This window comes from Dendrobates tinctorius, unplaced genomic scaffold, assembly GCF_039654945.1.
Source record: "Dendrobates tinctorius isolate UK_male_01 unplaced genomic scaffold, ASM3965494v1 ptg000187l, whole genome shotgun sequence".
NCBI lineage: Eukaryota > Metazoa > Chordata > Amphibia > Anura > Dendrobatidae > Dendrobates > Dendrobates tinctorius.
The window spans coordinates 3,096,272-3,116,423 of NW_027361854.1; the positions used below are offsets into that span (position 1 = coordinate 3,096,272).

Sequence of the window (20,152 nt, forward strand, 5' to 3'; positions counted from 1 at the left end):
CCCTCGAGAAAACTCCAGTGCGAAACGCAAGTCATGGTGGTCCTCATATCACATTGTGGGTAAGCAGTGACACTTTACTATTCAAACAAAGTAGGATTTTGCTTTTCCTCAAAAGCAAACTGTTTATGTGTATGGCAGCCATCTGTAATGTTATAGCGGTGAATACTGACCCTTTTACTTGGAGCCATTACCCTCTTTACTTGATTTTTCCTCTTTGAACCCCATGTTTGTGTATTATGTTTAAAACCCCTTTTAGCCATGTTCAATAAAATTTATATTATGTGTGAGTGGAGAGACTGACAATATATGCCTCTAGCAAAAGTGAATATTTGAGATGTCATATCCATTTAAACGTGCAACTGTGTCTCATTACCACTTCTATATGGTCACTGGAGGGAAGACGTAGTCTGAAACAGTTTGATTTCAGCCTCTAGAAATACTGCACAAGAGGGCAAACCCTACAGCCTTTTTCCCCCACTGATGCCTACGGAAAAATCTTATTGTCTGACTAATATACTTTGGCCCCATATAATCTTACCACGACTAAATAGGTGCTGGAGAATAAAGTGCATAAATCCCCCATGTTTTCTATCACAAACTAAGAATACAGGGGAAAATCATTTTTCACACCATATGCTAATGGCTCATTAAAGGTGTTGTCCTTCCTTAGGCTACAAGTCTGCAGTCACTATGTGACCGCTGACTTGTGAATCCTCACATCGCTCGCACTAGATTCTCTAGTGCCAAAAGAAAGCGGTCAAGTGACTACAAGTATTTAATTTGCACACTTTTGGCCATGTTCCAACCAGACCGCGTCTGGCCTCACACAATACACTTGCAGTTAGTGAGGCTGCGCAAATCTATTCGGCATGTGACTGCATGTATGCAAATCATATACTTGAGGTCACGTGCCCACCAAATCCGCACATTGTGAGAAGTCACAAGTCTGCAGTCACATTTGTTTGGCTTTGCTTAGTCACACACTTGAGATCTGCCATGCTGATACAGCCTAGAAGGTCTTATAGTCACCTATGGGTCTGTATAAGGGCAGGTTTGTAATAGTAGCTAATTTACTAATTTCTTAAGCGAAAAGCACCTCCATCAAAAAAGCTCATCCACTGACAAGTTTAAAAGAAAGTGAATACTCACCAACACGGCCAGCTGTCGATAAGCTTTTTTAAGCTCTACATCACTAGCGTTCATCTCTACTCCCAACACTTGAAATGGATTTAAATCCTCCTCAGGAATATCAACCATAGAAAGCAATCGTTCCAACTCATGTCTGGGTTGGACGCGGCCTCCCGTACTGGGAGATCCTGCTGAGGTCCATGAAGATTCTTTTTGTGTAGTTAATTTGGAAGGCCATAATTTCCCTGTCCATCTTCTGAACAGACTAACTAAATGCTTACAAGTCCTGTTTTGTGTGACTAAGGCCCAGATTGTATGCAGTCTAGTAGAAATCCAGGATCTCCAGGTGCTATCTTCTCCAACTCGGTCTACTGTTTTCTTAATATACTGCCAACAAAGTCGAGCGCAGCGTACAGAAAGCATAAACAGCAGGAAGAGCAAAGCACACAACATCTTAAGAACACGTAAAATCCACGATCCACAATAGCAAATGAGGACCCAAAAATCCTTAGCACGATGTTTTACCCATATTCCAAAGGTCAATATTTGCCGTCTTAAACTGTCCAAGTTGTGAGAAGGAAGCCAAACCGTCGTATACAACAGCATACCAAGTGACTCAACACATTCACCGATCAACAGCACCAAATCGATAAGAACCTGAATACAATAATTAGAAAACTGAAGCAATGGCTGAGGAATGAGGGATCTCAGCTGATGTCTCCCATCCCCATGGCTTTTCTTGCGACCCAGTTTGTGCTTGCCACTAGCAGGAGCTTGTCGAGCATCCTTTTTAGACTCGTCCCTGGAACTATTCCGGGTTTTCCCTCTACGACCTTTTCTACCACTTATTCCTTTACAAGAATCACCCTCTGCAAATCTGCCAGAAATTTCCTCTTCACCTCCAACCTCATTCAATGACTGCTGCTGGTAGCAAGAAAAATGCTGGCAGTCCTGGCTACAAGTATGGTCGCCAATATCAGAGTACGTGCCACCACTAATACAGTCACAATCAGAGTTGACGAATCGTGGCGATTCTCGACCTTCATAAACTGTAGTTTCTTGTTGATGTTTTGGGTCTTCAGGAAATTCCATAATATTGTATCCACATGCTTCAGAGAGAAATTCCTTAGTCCACACCTCACTAGCCACATCTGAAAGCTGTGGAGCTCAATCAGAATCGTGGAAGCAACTGTGCTTAGGCACAAAAGACTGATTGTTCCTGAACACATTTGATACTGTGCCTAGCGATCCGCCACCAATGTGATCAAATGCATGTTTTATATGTCCGCAAGCAGAAAGGCCACGGGTGTTTCCTGGTCCAGATTGGTGTGTGCCATTCCTTTCATGGGAGTTATTGCAGTAAGAGGGTACTGGAGTGGTCAGTCCACCGCTTTCTGTACTAATCTGCTTCTTCATCTTCTGTCCCACTAATGGGGCACTGCAGAAGCTAGGTTACTGCATTCATTGTCCTCCCTTTATCCTGCAGAGCAAACAAAAATCAGATTTCATTAGTCATGATACCAATGCATTCCTTTTATGGTGTTCATGTATCATAAATCACATTTTCACTTTACTTGGCGGCTCAGAATGATTACAAAAGGGAAAAAAAAAAAAAAAAAGGGGGGGGGGATTTTTATTGTCAGACAAAAAAAAAAAAAAAAAATTGTCAGTTGCTTGGACAGTAAAAAAGGTGACCTAGGGAGAAATAGTTGCAGCAATGTGCAGATAAAGGTTGTTAGCTAAAGTAACGTGCAATATAGGTGTACTGAGCCCGCCAAATCCACACTCCTCAGAGGTTCGGGTGGTGGTTAGAAAGATGGCAGAAACAGGGGCAAAGGTGGGATGGCAGAGAGTGGGAGCCTGCCAGGCTACAACTTTCACTTCTTACATTTTCTAACGTCTTAAGATGTTTTTCTTACTGCACGCTTGTACTATAGCAGAGACTACTACGTCCTCATCCTCCACTCTTAGTCCTACTTGGAGTTTGGATGATGCTTGCTCACATATATCTTACACTGCTCTAACATGCATACTATTTGCCCTGTCAACCACATAGATACCACAGTTGCTGATGAACGTAGCATCCAAAGGGGTTAAAAAGTCTGTCACCACAAAATGACCATTTAGCCATGCAAGGAGCAATTATTTGAGCAGTTCAGTGCAACTGCCCACCTTTTGAATTGATCGCTGCCCCTTTTTCCTTGATTGACAGTTCTTGCTTACAGGAGCCAGAGAGCGATAGATCGAAAAAAAAAAAATATATATATATATATATATATATATATATATATATATATATACACACACACACACACACACACACACACACACACACACACACACACACCACGTAGGTGGAAAGGTGCACTGAACTGTTGGCCGCCTGTGTAGACAGCACTAATGCTGGTCATTGTGTTCTGAATAAACTGCTGTGATCTGAGCCATCTCTGCCCCGAGTTGTGTTACTCAGCTCCCCTACAGAAGGTGGCCTTTTTTGTGAGTGACTTTTGAAGGAATGAAGTGTGGATAAATAGTGGGGTCAGAACCTCAGCTCACCGACTCCACAGCCCACAGGATGAAAATAGACCTGTGTTTCACACAGTCTACCACTCCCAGGTTGTGGTGCCAGAGATTTTAGGACTATGGATATTTACACTTCCACACTGCTTACACTGGAGGTTTATTTTTTGCTGTGTTACTCTGGATCCTGACACATTCAGCTCATACATCTCTAATGACATGAACTGGATCAGTATCCAAACCAGAAGCAGAGCCTTAGCTCATTGATGTGTCTGGCCAAGCCAGCATTCCTCCAGGTCCAGAGACTTTACCGACAGCCTTACAGAACTAAAAATCTATTCCAGGAAGTTTGAAATGTGTCTTACCCCAATCACACACAAAAAAAAAAAAAAAAAAAAAAAAAAATATCAATCATACCATGTTAGGCTACGTGCCCACGTTGCAGAAACGCTGCAGAATTGTCTGCAGCATTTCCGCAACTCCCTGCCACGGGTAAAACGCATGCTGAATTCGCATGCGTTTTCCCGCAAAATACAAGCGTTTTGCAATGTTTTTAGCTTGCGGAATTCAATCGCTTTTCCAAGTGATTTGAAGCATCGCTTGGAAAAGTGAATGACAGGTTGGTCACACTTGTCAAGCACTAACTTTTTACTATTGATGCTGCCTATGTAGCATCAATAGTGAAACATAGAATGAGATAGAGATATATATATATATATATATATATATCTCTATCTATCTATTATATATATATACACACACATACATTTATACACACACACACACACACACCTTCTGTTGGCCCCCGATCTCCTCAGCAGAGCTCCCGGTATATTCCCAAGCGTGCTTTGCAAGAATGACCTTTGTGACATCACGCGAGAACGCAATGTCAAAGGTCATTTTGTCGCAAAGCACGCCTGGGAAGCACCGCTGAGGAGCACCAGGGGCTAACTGAGGGTAAGTATATTCCTATTTTTTATTTTAGTTCTATTTTTTACAGGAATATGGTACATAGGGCATGGAGAGTCTCCTCTCCTACAGACCCTGGGTACCATCCACACATGACGCGCTCACTTCACGCATGGTGGGCATAGTCACATGCATAAAGTGAGCGTTTTAATGCAATCCTATGGCGGCAGAATCGCCGTGATTCCGCAAAATTAATCGACATGCTGCGGATTTTGGTGCAATGCGATTCCGCAGCAGAAAAATCCACAGCATTGGCACAGCAACTGCGGAATCCCATAGGATAGCATGGGATGCGTTTTAACTAGCGCTTTTTTAAGCATTTCCGCAGCGGCCTTGCCACTGCTGAAACGCTTAAAAACACAACCTTATAGAAACTTGTTGCTACCTAGACACACAAGTTGCCATATAGACAGATTGAGTAATCAAAGCAGCATAACTCCGCAGTTCTAGGATGTATTAACAGAAGCATACAGTCTAGATCACGTGAAGTCATTATTTCCCTCTACTCCTCTTTGGTCAGACCTCATCTGGAATATTGTGTCCAGTTTTGGGCACCACATTTTAAAAAAGACATCAACAAACTGGAGCAAGTTCAGAAAAGAGCGACCAGAATGGTGACCGGTCTGCAAACCCTGTCTTATGAGGAAAGGTTGCAGGATTTGGGAATGTTTAGTTTGCAAAAGAGAAGACTGAGAGGAGACTTAATTGCTGTCTACAAATATCTAAAGGGCTGTCACATTGTAGAAGGATCAACTTTATTCTCATTTGCACAAGGAAAGACTAGAAGCAATGGGATGAAACTGAATGGGAGGAGAGACAGATTAGATATTAGAAAAAACTTTTTGACAGTTAGAGTGATCAATGAGTGGAACAGGCTGCCACGAGAAGTGGCGAGTTCTCCTTCAATGGAAGTCTTCAAACAGAGGCTGGACAGACATCTGACTGGGATGATTTAGCGAATCCTGCTTTGAGCAGGGGGTTGGACCAGATGGCCCAGGAGGTCCCTTCCAACTCTACGATTCTATGATTCTATGATATGCAGAGACATCACCAACAGAAATATATGTATTCTGCTCATGGTGTTTGTAAGGGGGAAGTTCAAATCAACCCTCCAGTACTCAGTCTATTGTAAAGGGATTGACATTGCTAATACCTACTGATGAGCCAAAATGTTAAATTTCACCTCATCGTTTTGCTGATAAGTCAATTGTCCACATGCAGCAGGTGTATTATGCAAGTTTTGCTGCAGATTCGCCCTCGTTTCCACCTCTTTCAAAACAGCAGGGGGCAAGTCACAGCAAAATCCGAATGTTACAGCTGTTCTTGTGGATTTTGCAAAATATTCAGCTAGCGGATTTACAGAAAAGAAAAAGAATTTTCTAATCACCATTAGCAAAAATGAGCCCAAAAAAAAAAAAAAAAAAAAAGAAGAAATGAAAGATGTTTGTTTTGTCCTCTGCAAACACCATTAGCGGAATATAGAGTCTATGGTTCAGAAAACCATTAACAGAAGTCAACACAGCAGGCCAATTCTACATGCAGAAGTCTGACACACACTGTAAGGCGAACCAGTCATTTCATGTGAATGTTCAGAACACACTGTACGTGTGTACATGAGCAACACAGTCTGATTATTAAGGTACTGTCACACTAAGCAATATCGCTATAACTTGTGACGTTATAGCGATATTGCTAGCGACATCGCTGTGTCTGATACCTACGACCCACTCCCCCGCTGGTTATCGCTGATCGCGCGAGAACGTCCTGGACGGCTTCTCGTCGTCAGCTTCCTGTGGAGAGACGAGCGACGCGTGGAGCGTGAGGACGTCAGGCGATAGTGTGACAGGTAAGTAGCGACCCCCGTCCCCAGCGATGTCGCTGGTGAGATCTGCCTGTGTGGCAGCTCACTAGCGACCACTTAGCGATGCACCAGCAATCCTGACCGCGTCATATCGCTGGTACATCGCTAAGGGTAGTTACTCGTAGCGATGCACCAGCAATCCAGACAACGATATGGATCGCTGGTGCATCGCTAAGTGGTCGCTAGTGAGCTGCCACACAGGCAGATCTCACCAGCGACATCGCTGGGGTCGCTACTTACCTGTCAGACGCGGCGATCCTGACGTCCTCCCGCCCGCGTCCACGCCTCGCTCGTCGGCACCACAGGAAGCGCCCGACGAGAAATGGTCCAGGAGCTTCTCGCGCAACCAACGATGAGCAGCGGGGGAGCCGGTCGGAGGTAAGTATCACATGCAGCGATATCGCTAGCAATATCGCTGCAACATCACAAAAACCAGTGACGTTATAGCGATATTGCTAGCGATATCACAGTGTGTAACAGGGGCTTAAGTGTGACAGTACCTTTAGACTTGTGTCCTGCAGTTTTCACCAGTTTTAACCTTTGCACGTTGTTATTTTCAGTAATCGCTGATCTAGTTGTGTTGGCTGCTGTACACAGATATGTGGATTGCCCTTACTGGGCTGCCTGTTGTACTTCTGATAAAACTGATTTTATCAGCAGCAGATCATCTCTAGAGGATTAATAAACCTGCTGCCATGTAGTCATCCATATTCATGAGCCCTATGTAGCCCCATCCCCACCTCTGACCTGCAGCCTTCTGCCTATGCACAGTGTACTCAGAAAGCTGCCAGTGGTGGGGACGGGGTTATACTGAGCTCAGCATTCAGAAAAACAGGATTTTTAAGTTGCTTACCGTAAAATCTGTTTCTCGGAGCCTTCATTGGGGGACACAGACCATGGGTGTATGCTGCTGCCACTAGGAGGCTGACACTATGCACAAAAAAGGTTAGCTCCTCCTCCGCAGTGTACACCCCACCGACCGGCAGGGAATTCCTCAGTTAGTGAGAAAGCAGTAGGAGAAGCAACAGAATAGATTGAAAAACAGAACAGACAACTCAACTGTAAATAACCAACAAACATAAGGACAGGAGTTGTAGAACTTGGGAGGGTGCTGTGTCCCCCAATGAAGGCTCCGAGAAACAGATTTTACGGTAAGCAACTTAAAAATCCTGTTTTGTCGTTCGCCTTATTGGGGGACACAGAGACCATGGGACGTCCCAAAGCAGTCCCTGGGGTGGGAAACAAACTTCCATCAGGCCAGCGGACTCACCACCGCCGCCTGCAGAATCCTACCTAGGCTGGCGTCCGCCGAAGCGTAGGTGTGGACTCTGCAGCATTTCACCAACGTGTGAACCGATGAGCAGGATGCAGCTTTGTAAAGCTGCAGCACAGCTCTGTGGCGTACCGCCCAGGAGGCACCCACTGCCCGAGTAGAGTGGGCCCTGATCCCGGAGGGGCTCCGCGACGCTTAACTCGGTAGGCTTCCAAAATTGCCGATTTGATCCAGCGAGCAACAGTGGCCTTTGACGCCGGTAGACCTTTCCGCGCCCCGTCTGGAATAATGAAAAGCGACTGTCTTTCGGAAGGGAGTCGTCCTAGACAGATAGACCCTTATCGCCCTAACCAGATCCAGCTTGTTGAAGGACCGCTCTCGGGAATGAGCGGGACTCGGACAGAAGGACGGCAGAACGATCTCCTCCTTGAGGTGAAATGAAGACACCACCTTCGGATGGAAAGAGGGCGGAGGCTGTAGAACCACCTTATCATAGTGAAGTACCAGGAAGGGAGATTGGCAAGAAAGAGCTGCCAATTCCGACACGCGCCGGACGGAAGTGATGGCCACCAGAAAGGCTACCTTCCAAGAAAGGAGAGAAAGGGAAATATCTCTGATGGGTTCTGCAAGGTCCTCCCTTTGAACCTCTAGAACCAGATTAAGGTCCCATGGATCCACGGGCGCCCGGTACGGCGGAACAGTGTGAGCCACGCCCTGAAGAAAGGTCTTGACCTGAGGACAGGAAGCTAACGTCTTTTGAAACAAAATGGACAGTGCCGAAACCTGACCTTTCAAGGAACTGAGGGCAAGCCCCGCATCCAGTCCTGCCTGAAGAAACGCTAGGATTGAAGGGAGCGAAAAAGACATGGGCATGAAGCCATAGGACTCACACCAAGTGAAATAGGCCTTCCAAGTACGGTAGTAGATCTTGGAAGAAGATGGCTTTCTGGCTCGGATCATGGCCTGAATTACTTGGTTGGAAAATCCTGCTTGTTTCAAAACCTCGGTCTCAACAGCAACGCCGTTAAAATGAGCGGCCGAGAATTGGGGTAGCAAATCGGACCTTGAGACAGCAGATCTGTTCTGTCTGGAAGCTTCCAGGGGGCGTCCGCGAGAAGGTTGACAATGTCCGCGAACCAAGACCTTCTGGGCAAGGAGAATGACTGGAATTCCTTCTGCCTTGATCTTCTTCAACAGCTTGGGCAGAAGAGGCAGGGGAGGGAACAGGTAGGGGAGTTCAAACTGCGACCAAGGAACGGCCAGAGTGTCGGCGCCCACTGCCAGAGTGTCTCGAGACCTGGAAACAAACTGTGGGACTTTCCTGTTGAGGCGAGACGCCAGGAGGTGTACGTCCAGGGTGCCCCACCGACGGAAGAGCAGAAGAAACACCTCCGGATGTAGGGACCACTCCCCCGCCGCGAGGCCCTCCCGGCTGAGAAAATCGGCGGCCCAGTTGTCTACACCGGGAATGTGTACCGCGGAGATTGTCGGAACGGAGATCTCCACCCAAAGAATCTTGGACACCTCCGCCAGAGCTGAGACACTGTGTCCCCCCTTGGCGGTTGACATACGCCACCGCTGTGGCATTGTCTGTCTGAATCCAGACAGGCAGTCCCTTGAGGAGTTTCTCCCAGTGAACGAGAGCCAGATGGATCGCTCGAATCTCTAGGACGTTGATCGGCCCTGAACTGTGTGGTTGCGGAACACTGCCCCCCAGCCGAGGAGACTGGCATCTGCTGTTACTATCTGCCAGTGAATGGGAAGAAAGGAACGACCCGATAGAATGAGAGGCGACGTCAACCACCAGTTGAGGGACCGCTTGATCCGGTATGAAAGATGAACAGGGCAATCCAGGGACAGAGGCGATCTGTTCCACCTCGACAGAATGGCCTGCAGGAGAGGTCTGGCGTGAAATTGGACAAAGGGAACTGCCTCTATCGCCGCCATCTTTCCCAGGACCCTCATGGCTTTACGGAGGGACGGGAGTCGTGTGATCTGCAGCGATCGTACTTCCTGCTGCAGGGAGAGAATCTTCTCTTGTGGGAGAAAGACCCTTGACCGACGAGTGTCGAACCGTAGGCCGCCTAGAAAGACCAGAGGTTGGGTAGGAATCAGAGAGGACTTTTTCCTGTTGATGATCCACCCGAAATTGGAAAGAGTGTCCAGGACGATTGACAAACTTTGGTGAGCCTGTTGAAATGAGGGAGCTTTGATCAGAATATCGTCGAGGTACGGGAAAAGAACGAGACCTCTGACCTTCAATGAAGCCAACAACGCAGCCATGATCTTAGTGAAGACTCTGGGAGCGGTGGCAAGACCGAAGGGCAGTGCGACGAACTGGTAGTGGTGCTGCCGAATCGCGAGACGCAGTAACTTCTGATGTCCGGAGAAAATTGGAACATGTAAATAGGCATCTTGGATGTCTATTGAGCACATGAATTCCTGCTCCTCCATGGAAGCGATGACCGAGCGAAGCGACTGCATGCGGAAGTGGCGAAGGCGGACCCTCTTGTTGAGCGGCTTGAGAACCAAGATGGGTCGAGCTGCGCCGTTTTTTTTTTTTTTTTTTCCTTCTTCTTCCGGCACTACAAACAGGTTCGAATAGAACCTTGTGAAGCGCTCCGATTCGGGAAAGGGCACAATCACCCCGGAACTGAGGAGAGAGGCGATAGCCGTAGAGAACCCCGAGATCAAGGCTGGATCTTTTGGAGGCTGGGATTCGAAGAAACGATCCCGTGGAAGAGAGACGAACTCTATCTTGTATCCTGAGGATACGACCTCCCTGACCCAAGCTTCCTCTACGGAGGCCAGCCAAACGTCCCTGAAGGAAGCCGATCTCCCAATTGGAAGGACCCCTCGAGTGCCCGACGATAGTCATGCTGAAGTAGACCGTCCAGATCTAGACGGTCTGCCCTGGGAAGAGTGGGATCACCAGGAAGGAGTGGGTCTGAAGGAAACTTTCTATCCTGGCGAGCCTGCGGTCTCTGTTGGCTGGAGTTGTCTGCCGTATTGAAACGGCGGAAAGCCCGAAAGGGTCGAAACTGACGCCTTAGTGGAGGACTGCGAGGCTTGGACTGAGGGAGGAGTGAACTCGTGCCTCCGGAGGCGTCCTTAATAATCTGGTCCGATTGGGACCCAAAGAGGTGCACCCCCTGAAAAGGCAGGTTAGTGAGGGACTTTTTAGAAGACAAGTCCGCTTGCCAGGCCTTTAGCCAAATTGTACGTCGAATTGCAACTACGTTGCTTGACGCCTGAACTGCGCAGGATGCGGCATCCAAGGAAGCGGAAAGAAGATAGACCCCCGCATGGAAGATCTGATTGGCGAGATCGGCCAAACGCTCCGGTTGCGCTTTATCCAAGATGCCCTGACGAAGGTAGTCTGCCCACGTGGCTATGGCCTTTGCTGCCCAGGAAGAAGCCAAGCTTGGACATACCGCCGCTGAAGCCGCTTCGAAGGCAGACTTCGCCAGGGATTCTATAATCCTGTCATTAGAATCCTTTAGGGACGCCACACCTGAAAGCGGGAGAACCGTATTATTGGAAAGCCTGGACACGGGCGGATCCACCGAGGGAGAAGCAGACCAGTTGTCCGTGATCTCCTTAGCGAATGGATAGAGTACGCCGAGACGCTTTCCTCTTTGAAAGCGTCTGGTCAGATCCTCTCTTTCCCTGGTAAAAATCTTTCCAAACTCGGAATGGAAAGGAAATACCCTGGAGGGAGTTTCTGCCCGTCTGAACGAAACCTCCTGATCTGAGGATTTCGCAGGGGAGTCAGCAATATCGAAGGTATGATGGATCGCTGCAATGAGGTTCTGCACTGTGAACTTCATGTTTGCATCCTGGTCTGAATCCAGCTCTAAAATCCCCTCAGATGACCTGTCCGAAAGCGCTTCACCTGACTCGGGAGAGGAGGCCCGAGTGGGAGGCTGCTGAGAAGGGCTATGCGGTGAGATGGGGCGAGGAGAGGATTCCGGCTGGGTCTTTTGCGACTAACGCTGGCTGACTCAGATGGAATAACTTGGGACCTGCTTGGCCCTGCCGAAGAGTCCAGGGGCAACGTATCCAGAACGGTCACCAGGGACTGAGACCTTGGTGAGGTCTGCCACTGATTGAGATAGAGAGGAGGCCCAGCCAGGCGTGGGGGGGGGGGGGGTTCACCCTCACCTGGGGCAGTAGATGGCCCCTGGACGGCGTCAGGCTGAAGTTAGACATAGTGAAAAGCTGAGGTAGTGCCGGAAGGTTGGGGGACAGAGGGCGGAGAAGGGTCAGTCTGCAGTGCAGAGCTACTCACGGTCCGGTGTCCCTAGAAGCGATGCTCTGCGACCTGTCAGTGGATGCGGGTCAGAGCGAAATCCGGCCGACAGACGACCTGAGCGAAAAACCAGCTGGCAGATGGTGATATCCGGTGACGAGCTGGTGTCCGGCTGACAGGCTGGGGAAATGGCGCCTGCCTGAGAAAGAGCGTGCGTCCAGGAGAGGAGGGAGGGCGGAGCACACCACAGGGTTAAAACTCTCTGCCCTCTGGCCAATAGCAGGCTGGGCAGGTGAAGGACAGGCGGTGGGAGGGCCTGGGAAGAGCGGGAGAGAAGCCCGCTTAGAAGAAAGGGGCAGGGGGCGTGGCCGCGACGCTGCGGTAGGCCCGAACTAAAGCCGGGGCCTAAATTAGTTGCGGCGGCTGCCTGTCAGCAGGGGGTCGGCGCGGAGGTCGGAAAAAGGACGCCGCCGCAAGCCGCGTCCAAGGGAAGAAGGAGAGGAAGAGGCCCTGTACTCCCTGTCCCCAGAAAGGGGGGAACGCGGGGGCCAGCAATATGGAGCATGGTGTGCCTATGGGCGTAGGGCGACTGAGCGACCGCAGCGCCCGCTCCCTGTGCCATTGAAGAGGCGCACCCCCTGTCCGTCGGGAATGGGCAGCCAGGTAAATAAAAAATCCATACTCACCCATCCCCGATCCGTTACCTGGGACTGAAGAACTCCTGCGTCTCATCCAACCGACAGGCTCTGGTAGGCGAGTGGGAGGGAGACTGGCGACAAGGACCCCTGGAGTCGCTGACACGTCTTGGTGTCGGCGTCCGTCTGGCTGGTCCTGCCGCAGAGAACTGCAAGGATACGGGGTGGCAGTACACGCCGTACTCGCAGACTCCATGTGGGAGTACAGATGTGACTTTTCACTCTGTATCCCTCCGTAGAACCTGTAAAGGAACGACGCACGACGAGGTAGATATGGGTCTAATGAAAGACCCGTGTCCACCTCCTACTGACACTAAGTTAAACTGAGGAATTCCCTGCCGGTTGGTGAGGTGTACACTGCGGAGGAGGAGCTAACCTTTTTTGTGCATAGTGTCAGCCTCCTAGTGGCAGCAGCATACACCCATGGTCTCTGTGTCCCCCAATAAGGCGAACGAGAAACAGGGATTTTATGAAATAAAGCAATCAGCCCACTACGTGACAAATTGCTGGAAAATGGGTGTCTACTAGGGTTGATCGAATAGCTTTGGATAAGTGCTTATCCTAATAGCTATAGCACTTACCGAAAAGCTGCATCGGTAACCCAGATACCTGGCGCGCTCCTGATAATCAGCTGTTCGGCGCTGCAGCTGCATGTGTCGCAGCTGTGTGACTAACACATACATGGAGAGCCTGTGTGTTGTGCCTGTCACACCGCCACGAAACATGCAGCTACGGCGCCGAACAGCTGATTATCGGAGCGCTCCAAGTATCCGGGTTACCGATGCAGCTATTCGGATAAGCACTTATCTGAAGCTATTCGATCACCCCTAGTGTCTACCGCTCTCAGATGGGATAGAGAAAAAAAAACCCTGGTGGTGACAAACTTTTTAAAGCCATGTTCACATGGTTCAGTATTTTACCTCGGTATTTGTAAGCCAGAACCAGGAGTGGGTGATAAATCCAGAAGTGGTGACGTCTTTCTATTATACTTTTCTACTCCTGGTTTTGGCTTACACATACTGACCGTGGCCTAAATCACAAAACAGAAGCAGCGGCTTGTTCTCTCTGAGTGCTCCTTTGTTCCCCTCCTCCCTCCGTAGACTTCAATAGGCAGTTGCAATATAAAATCTCACTGAGCCACAGTCTAGCTTATTTTTTTCCTCTCAGAGCAGATAGTCAGATCATGAGGCTGGGAAGGTAAAGAAATGGCTCATTAGTGGAGAAAAGCAAGCATATCTCTCTGATAAGCTATATTACAAGTTTGGGTTTTTTTTCCCACTTGCACTACGTTTGTGCAGTTTGTTGAAACAACCACGATCATTTAAGCAGAAAAAAAGAAAATCATCAAAGCCACAAAGTGTGAACTGGGTTCGAAGAAATGTTCCACATGCCTATTTATGCTCACATCACGGGCAGATTTAGACAGGAGAGGGCCCCTGGGCTTGAACAGTACACAGACCGTCTGAGGCCCAATAGGTCATCATCATGCAACCTCTGTCTGTCAGACGCTGCTTACTGCTTTGGAGGGGGTAGTGGCCCCCTTACCTGTCAGCCCTGTCCAGCGGCACAGGTGGCACCAATGGTATGTCTACCTCTGGATCACAACACTATATGTGAATTTGAAATCTTCAAAACACACTGAGGATTTTTTTTGGCAGAATACCTATGGATCTACAAAGTTTTCAGATCAAAGAGTGTAGAAGCACAGCAGTCACATTGGATGGCGCACCATCGCAGGAGGCTAGGCTGTATGGAGACTGGCAGGAGACCCAGCCGGGAAGTGATAGAAGCGCCAGGGGTGGGGCGGAGAGGGTTTATTTGTATTTCATCCCATCTGCATCAGCAGAGCCACAGGCAGATCTGCGCAGAGCAGCACAACGTGGTGCTGGTTTGCACTGCAGATGCTTCTGGCAGGAGCTGCCCCGTGTGACCAGACGCTGACAGATGGTCGCGATGTGATACGGCTTTCTCTTTATGCCTAGTAACATGTGGCTCCATCACACCACATATGTGAAGGCCACGGATCACAGCATGGGGATGCTTCATTGCACGATATTCACAGTGGATGCGGTGCTATTACCGCCCACAAGGGTCACACCAGAAAGTCCACAGCTGCTACACTTGGGATTGGCCGTGGCAGCCGTAGCACCGCCATACTGGAGACTGGCCGCGCCATATAACCGCAGCCATGGACTGGGGCTGATGCCCACTTGGGTGTAACAATAGATGCCTTCATGTAGTCAGAGCAGCATCAGACCCCTGCACAAGACACATGTGGCCCCTGAGGGCAGCAGCGAGGCCATACATGGGGTCATGCATCCCTACAGGCTGACAGAGCCGGCTCCATGGCGGGGATTATCCACCTCTGCAGCCCCACAGTGAGGGGAAGGCGATGTGTACGGACGGGACTGCCTGGAGCTCGCCATGACCCGCAGCAGTGAGTCACTCGTCAGTCCACAGCCCCGGCAGCCATGGCGTCACCGCTGTCATGGGGCAGCGAGGAGCAGGGTCAGGTCGGTGTATGAGGTGACAGGACGAGCGCCCCCTCCCGGAGAGTGTGCACAGAGCTCACTTACCAGCCTGGCGGCACTCTGCACGGGTCACCGGGAACAGCTGACCCGTTTCCCCGGGGTGCTCCGAGCTGCTACTTCTAGCAGGCACACTCTGCCCAACATCACTTCCGGGGCTGACGTAGATAACATGTCAGCGTGCCCAGTGACGTCATCACGTCGCAATGACTCGGGCTCAATGGAGAAAAAGCGCGAGTGCAGTAATGCAGCGAAGAGCAATAACGTGATGTCTGTATGATATGTGTGATCTGTATGATATGTGTGTGATCTGTATGATATATGTGTGATCTGTATGATATGTGTGATCTGTATGATATGTGTGATCTGTATGATATGTGTGATCTGTATGATATGTGTGATCTGTATGATGTGTGTGTGATCTGTATGATGTGTGTGTGATCTGTATGATATGTGTGATCTGTGTGTGATCTGTATGATATGTATGATCTGTGTGTGATCTGTATGATATATGTGTGATCTGTATGATATGTGTGATCTGTATGATATGTGTGATCTGTATGATATATGTGTGATCTGTATGATATGTGTGATCTGTATGATATGTGTGATCTGTATGATGTGTGTGTGATCTGTATGATATGTGTGTGATCTGTATGATATATGTGTGATCTGTATGATATATGTGTGATCTGTATGATATGTGTGATCTGTATGATGTGTGTGTGATCTGTATGATGTGTGTGTGATCTGTATGATATGTGTGATCTGTGTGTGATCTGTATGATATGTATGATCTGTGTGTGATCTGTATGATATGTGTGATCTGTATGATATGTGTGTGATCTGTATGATATATGTGTGATCTGTATGATATGTGTGATCTGTATGATATGTGTGATCTGTATGATATATGTGTGATCTGTATGATATGTGTGTGATCTGTATGATATATGTGTGATCTGTATGATATGTGTGATCTGTATGATATATGTGTGATCTGTATGATATATGTGTGATCTGTATGATATGTGTGATCTGTATGATGTGTGTGTGATCTGTATGATGTGTGTGTGATCTGTATGATATATGTGTGATCTGTATGATATATGTGTGATCTGTATGATATATGTGTGATCTGTATGATATGTGTGATCTGTATGATATGTGTGATCTGTATGATGTGTGTGTGATCTGTATGATGTGTGTGTGATCTGTATGATATGTGTGATCTGTGTGTGATCTGTATGATATGTGTGATCTGTGTGTGATCTGTATGATATGTGTGATCTGTGTGTGATCTGTATGATATGTGTGATCTGTATGATATGTGTGATCTGTGTGTGATCTGTATGATATGTGTGATCTGTATGATATGTGTGATCTGTATGATATGTGTGATCTGTATGATATATGTGTGATCTGTATGATATGTGTGTGATCTGTATGATATATGTGTGATCTGTATGATATGTGTGATCTGTATGATATGTGTGATCTGTATGATATGTGTGATCTGTATGATATATGTGTGATCTGTATGATATGTGTGATCTGTATGATGTGTGTGTGATCTGTATGATGTGTGTGTGATCTGTATGATGTGTGTGTGATCTGTATGATGTGTGTGTGATCTGTATGATATGTGTGATCTGTATGATGTGTGTGTGATCTGTATGATGTGTGTGTGATCTGTATGATATGTGTGATCTGTGTGTGATCTGTATGATATGTATGATCTGTGTGTGATCTGTATGATATGTGTGATCTGTATGATATGTGTGTGATCTGTATGATATATGTTTGATCTGTATGATATGTGTGATCTGTATGATATGTGTGATCTGTATGATATGTGTGATCTGTATGATATATGTGTGATCTGTATGATATGTGTGTGATCTGTATGATATATGTGTGATCTGTATGATATGTGTGATCTGTATGATATGTGTGATCTGTATGATATATGTGTGATCTGTATGATATGTGTGATCTGTATGATATGTGTGATCTGTATGATGTGTGTGTGATCTGTATGATGTGTGTGTGATCTGTATGATATGTGTGATCTGTATGATATATGTGTGATCTGTATGATATATGTGTGATCTGTATGATATGTGTGATCTGTATGATATGTGTGATCTGTATGATGTGTGTGTGATCTGTATGATATGTGTGATCTGTGTGTGATCTGTATGATATGTGTGATCTGTGTGTGATCTGTATGATATGTGTGATCTGTATGATATGTGTGTGATCTGTATGATATATGTGTGATCTGTATGATATGTGTGATCTGTATGATATGTGTGATCTGTATGATATATGTGTGATCTGTATGATATGTGTGTGATCTGTATGATATATGTGTGATCTGTATGATATGTGTGATCTGTATGATATGTGTGATCTGTATGATATATGTGATCTGTATGATATGTGTGATCTGTATGATGTGTGTGTGATCTGTATGATATGTGTGTGATCTGTATGATATGTGTGTGATCTGTATGATATGTGTGATCTGTATGATATGTGTGATCTGTATGATGTGTGTGTGATCTGTATGATGTGTGTGTGATCTGTATGATGTGTGTGTGATCTGTATGATATGTGTGATCTGTGTGTGATCTGTATGATATGTGTGTGATCTGTATGATATGTGTGTGATCTGTATGATATATGTGTGATCTGTATGATATATGTGTGATCTGTATGATATATGTGTGATCTGTATGATATGTGTGATCTGTATGATATATGTGTGATCTGTATGATATGTGTGATCTGTATGATGTGTGTGTGATCTGTATGATGTGTGTGTGATCTGTATGATATATGTGTGATCTGTATGATATGTGTGATCTGTATGATATGTGTGATCTGTATGATGTGTGTGTGATCTGTATGATGTGTGTGTGATCTGTATGATATGTGTGATCTGTGTTTGATCTGTATGATATGTGTGATCTGTGTGTGATCTGTATGATATGTGTGATCTGTATGATATGTGTGTGATCTGTATGATATATGTGTGATCTGTATGATATGTGTGATCTGTATGATATGTGTGATCTGTATGATATATGTGTGATCTGTATGATATATGTGTGATCTGTATGATATGTGTGTGATCTGTATGATATATGTGTGATCTGTATGATATGTGTGATCTGTATGATATGTGTGATCTGTATGATATGTGTGTGATCTGTATGATATGTGTGATCTGTATGATGTGTGTGTGATCTGTATGATATATGTGTGATCTGTATGATATGTGTGATCTGTATGATATGTGTGATCTGTATGATATGTGTGATCTGTATGATGTGTGTGTGATCTGTATGATGTGTGTGTGATCTGTATGATATGTGTGATCTGTGTGTGATCTGTATGATATGTGTGTGATCTGTATGATATGTGTGTGATCTGTATGATATATGTGTGATCTGTATGATATATGTGTGATCTGTATGATATATGTGTGATCTGTATGATATATGTGTGATCTGTATGATATGTGTGATCTGTATGATATATGTGTGATCTGTATGATATATGTGTGATCTGTATGATATGTGTGATCTGTATGATGTGTGTGTGATCTGTATGATGTGTGTGTGATCTGTATGATATATGTGTGATCTGTATGATATATGTGTGATCTGTATGATATGTGTGATCTGTATGATGTGTGTGTGATCTGTATGATATGTGTGATCTGTGTGTGATCTGTATGATATGTGTGATCTGTGTGTGATCTGTATGATATGTGTGATATGTGTGTGATCTGTATGATATATGTGTGATCTGTATGATATGTGTGATCTGTATGATATGTGTGATCTGTATGATATGTGTGATCTGTATGATATATGTGTGATCTGTATGATATGTGTGTGATCTGTATGATATATGTGTGATCTGTATGATATGTGTGATCTGTATGATATGTGTGATCTGTATGATATATGTGTGATCTGTATGATATGTGTGATCTGTATGATGTGTGTGTGATCTGTATGATATATGTGTGATCTGTATGATATATGTGTGATCTGTATGATATATGTGTGATCTGTATGATATGTGTGATCTGTATGATATGTGTGATCTGTATGATGTGTGTGTGATCTGTATGATGTGTGTGTGATCTGTATGATATGTGTGATCTGTGTGTGATCTGTATGATATGTGTGATCTGTGTGTGATCTGTATGATATGTGTGATCTGTATGATATGTGTGTGATCTGTATGATATATGTGTGATCTGTATGATATGTGTGATCTGTATGATATGTGTGATCTGTATGATATGTGTGATCTGTATGATATGTGTGATCTGTATGATATATGTGTGATCTGTATGATATGTGTGTGATCTGTATGATATATGTGTGATCTGTATGATATGTGTGATCTGTATGATATGTGTGATCTGTATGATATATGTGTGATCTGTATGATATGTGTGATCTGTATGATGTGTGTGTGATCTGTATGATGTGTGTGTGATCTGTATGATGTGTGTGTGATCTGTATGATATATGTGTGATCTGTATGATATATGTGTGATCTGTATGATATGTGTGATCTGTATGATATGTGTGATCTGTATGATGTGTGTGTGATCTGTATGATGTGTGTGTGATCTGTATGATATGTGTGATCTGTGTGTGATCTGTATGATATGTGTGATCTGTGTGTGATCTGTATGATATGTGTGATCTGTATGATATATGTGTGATCTGTATGATATGTGTGATCTGTATGATATATGTGTGATCTGTATGATATGTGTGTGATCTGTATGATATATGTGTGATCTGTATATGTGTGATCTGTATGATATATGTGTGATCTGTATGATATGTGTGATCTGTATGATATGTGTGATCTGTATGATATGTGTGATCT

The 20,152-nt window shown here is 45.9% G+C and overlaps 1 protein-coding gene across 1 annotated transcript in view; it reads right to left on the bottom strand.

The window, feature by feature from the left end:
• The window catches only part of DNAJC14 (DnaJ heat shock protein family (Hsp40) member C14), a 36,822-nt gene extending 21,394 nt beyond the window's left edge, over positions 1–15,428 (bottom strand). Inside the window, exons 1-2 of the mRNA XM_073552227.1 lie at positions 15,275–15,428; positions 1,150–2,608 (exon numbers count right to left, since the gene is read on the bottom strand). Of these exons, the coding sequence (XP_073408328.1) occupies positions 1,150–2,220 (1,071 nt within the window). The 5' untranslated portion in view covers positions 2,221–2,608; positions 15,275–15,428. The remainder of the gene's footprint in view (positions 1–1,149; positions 2,609–15,274) is intronic.
• Between the last annotated feature and the right edge of the window lie 4,724 nt (positions 15,429–20,152).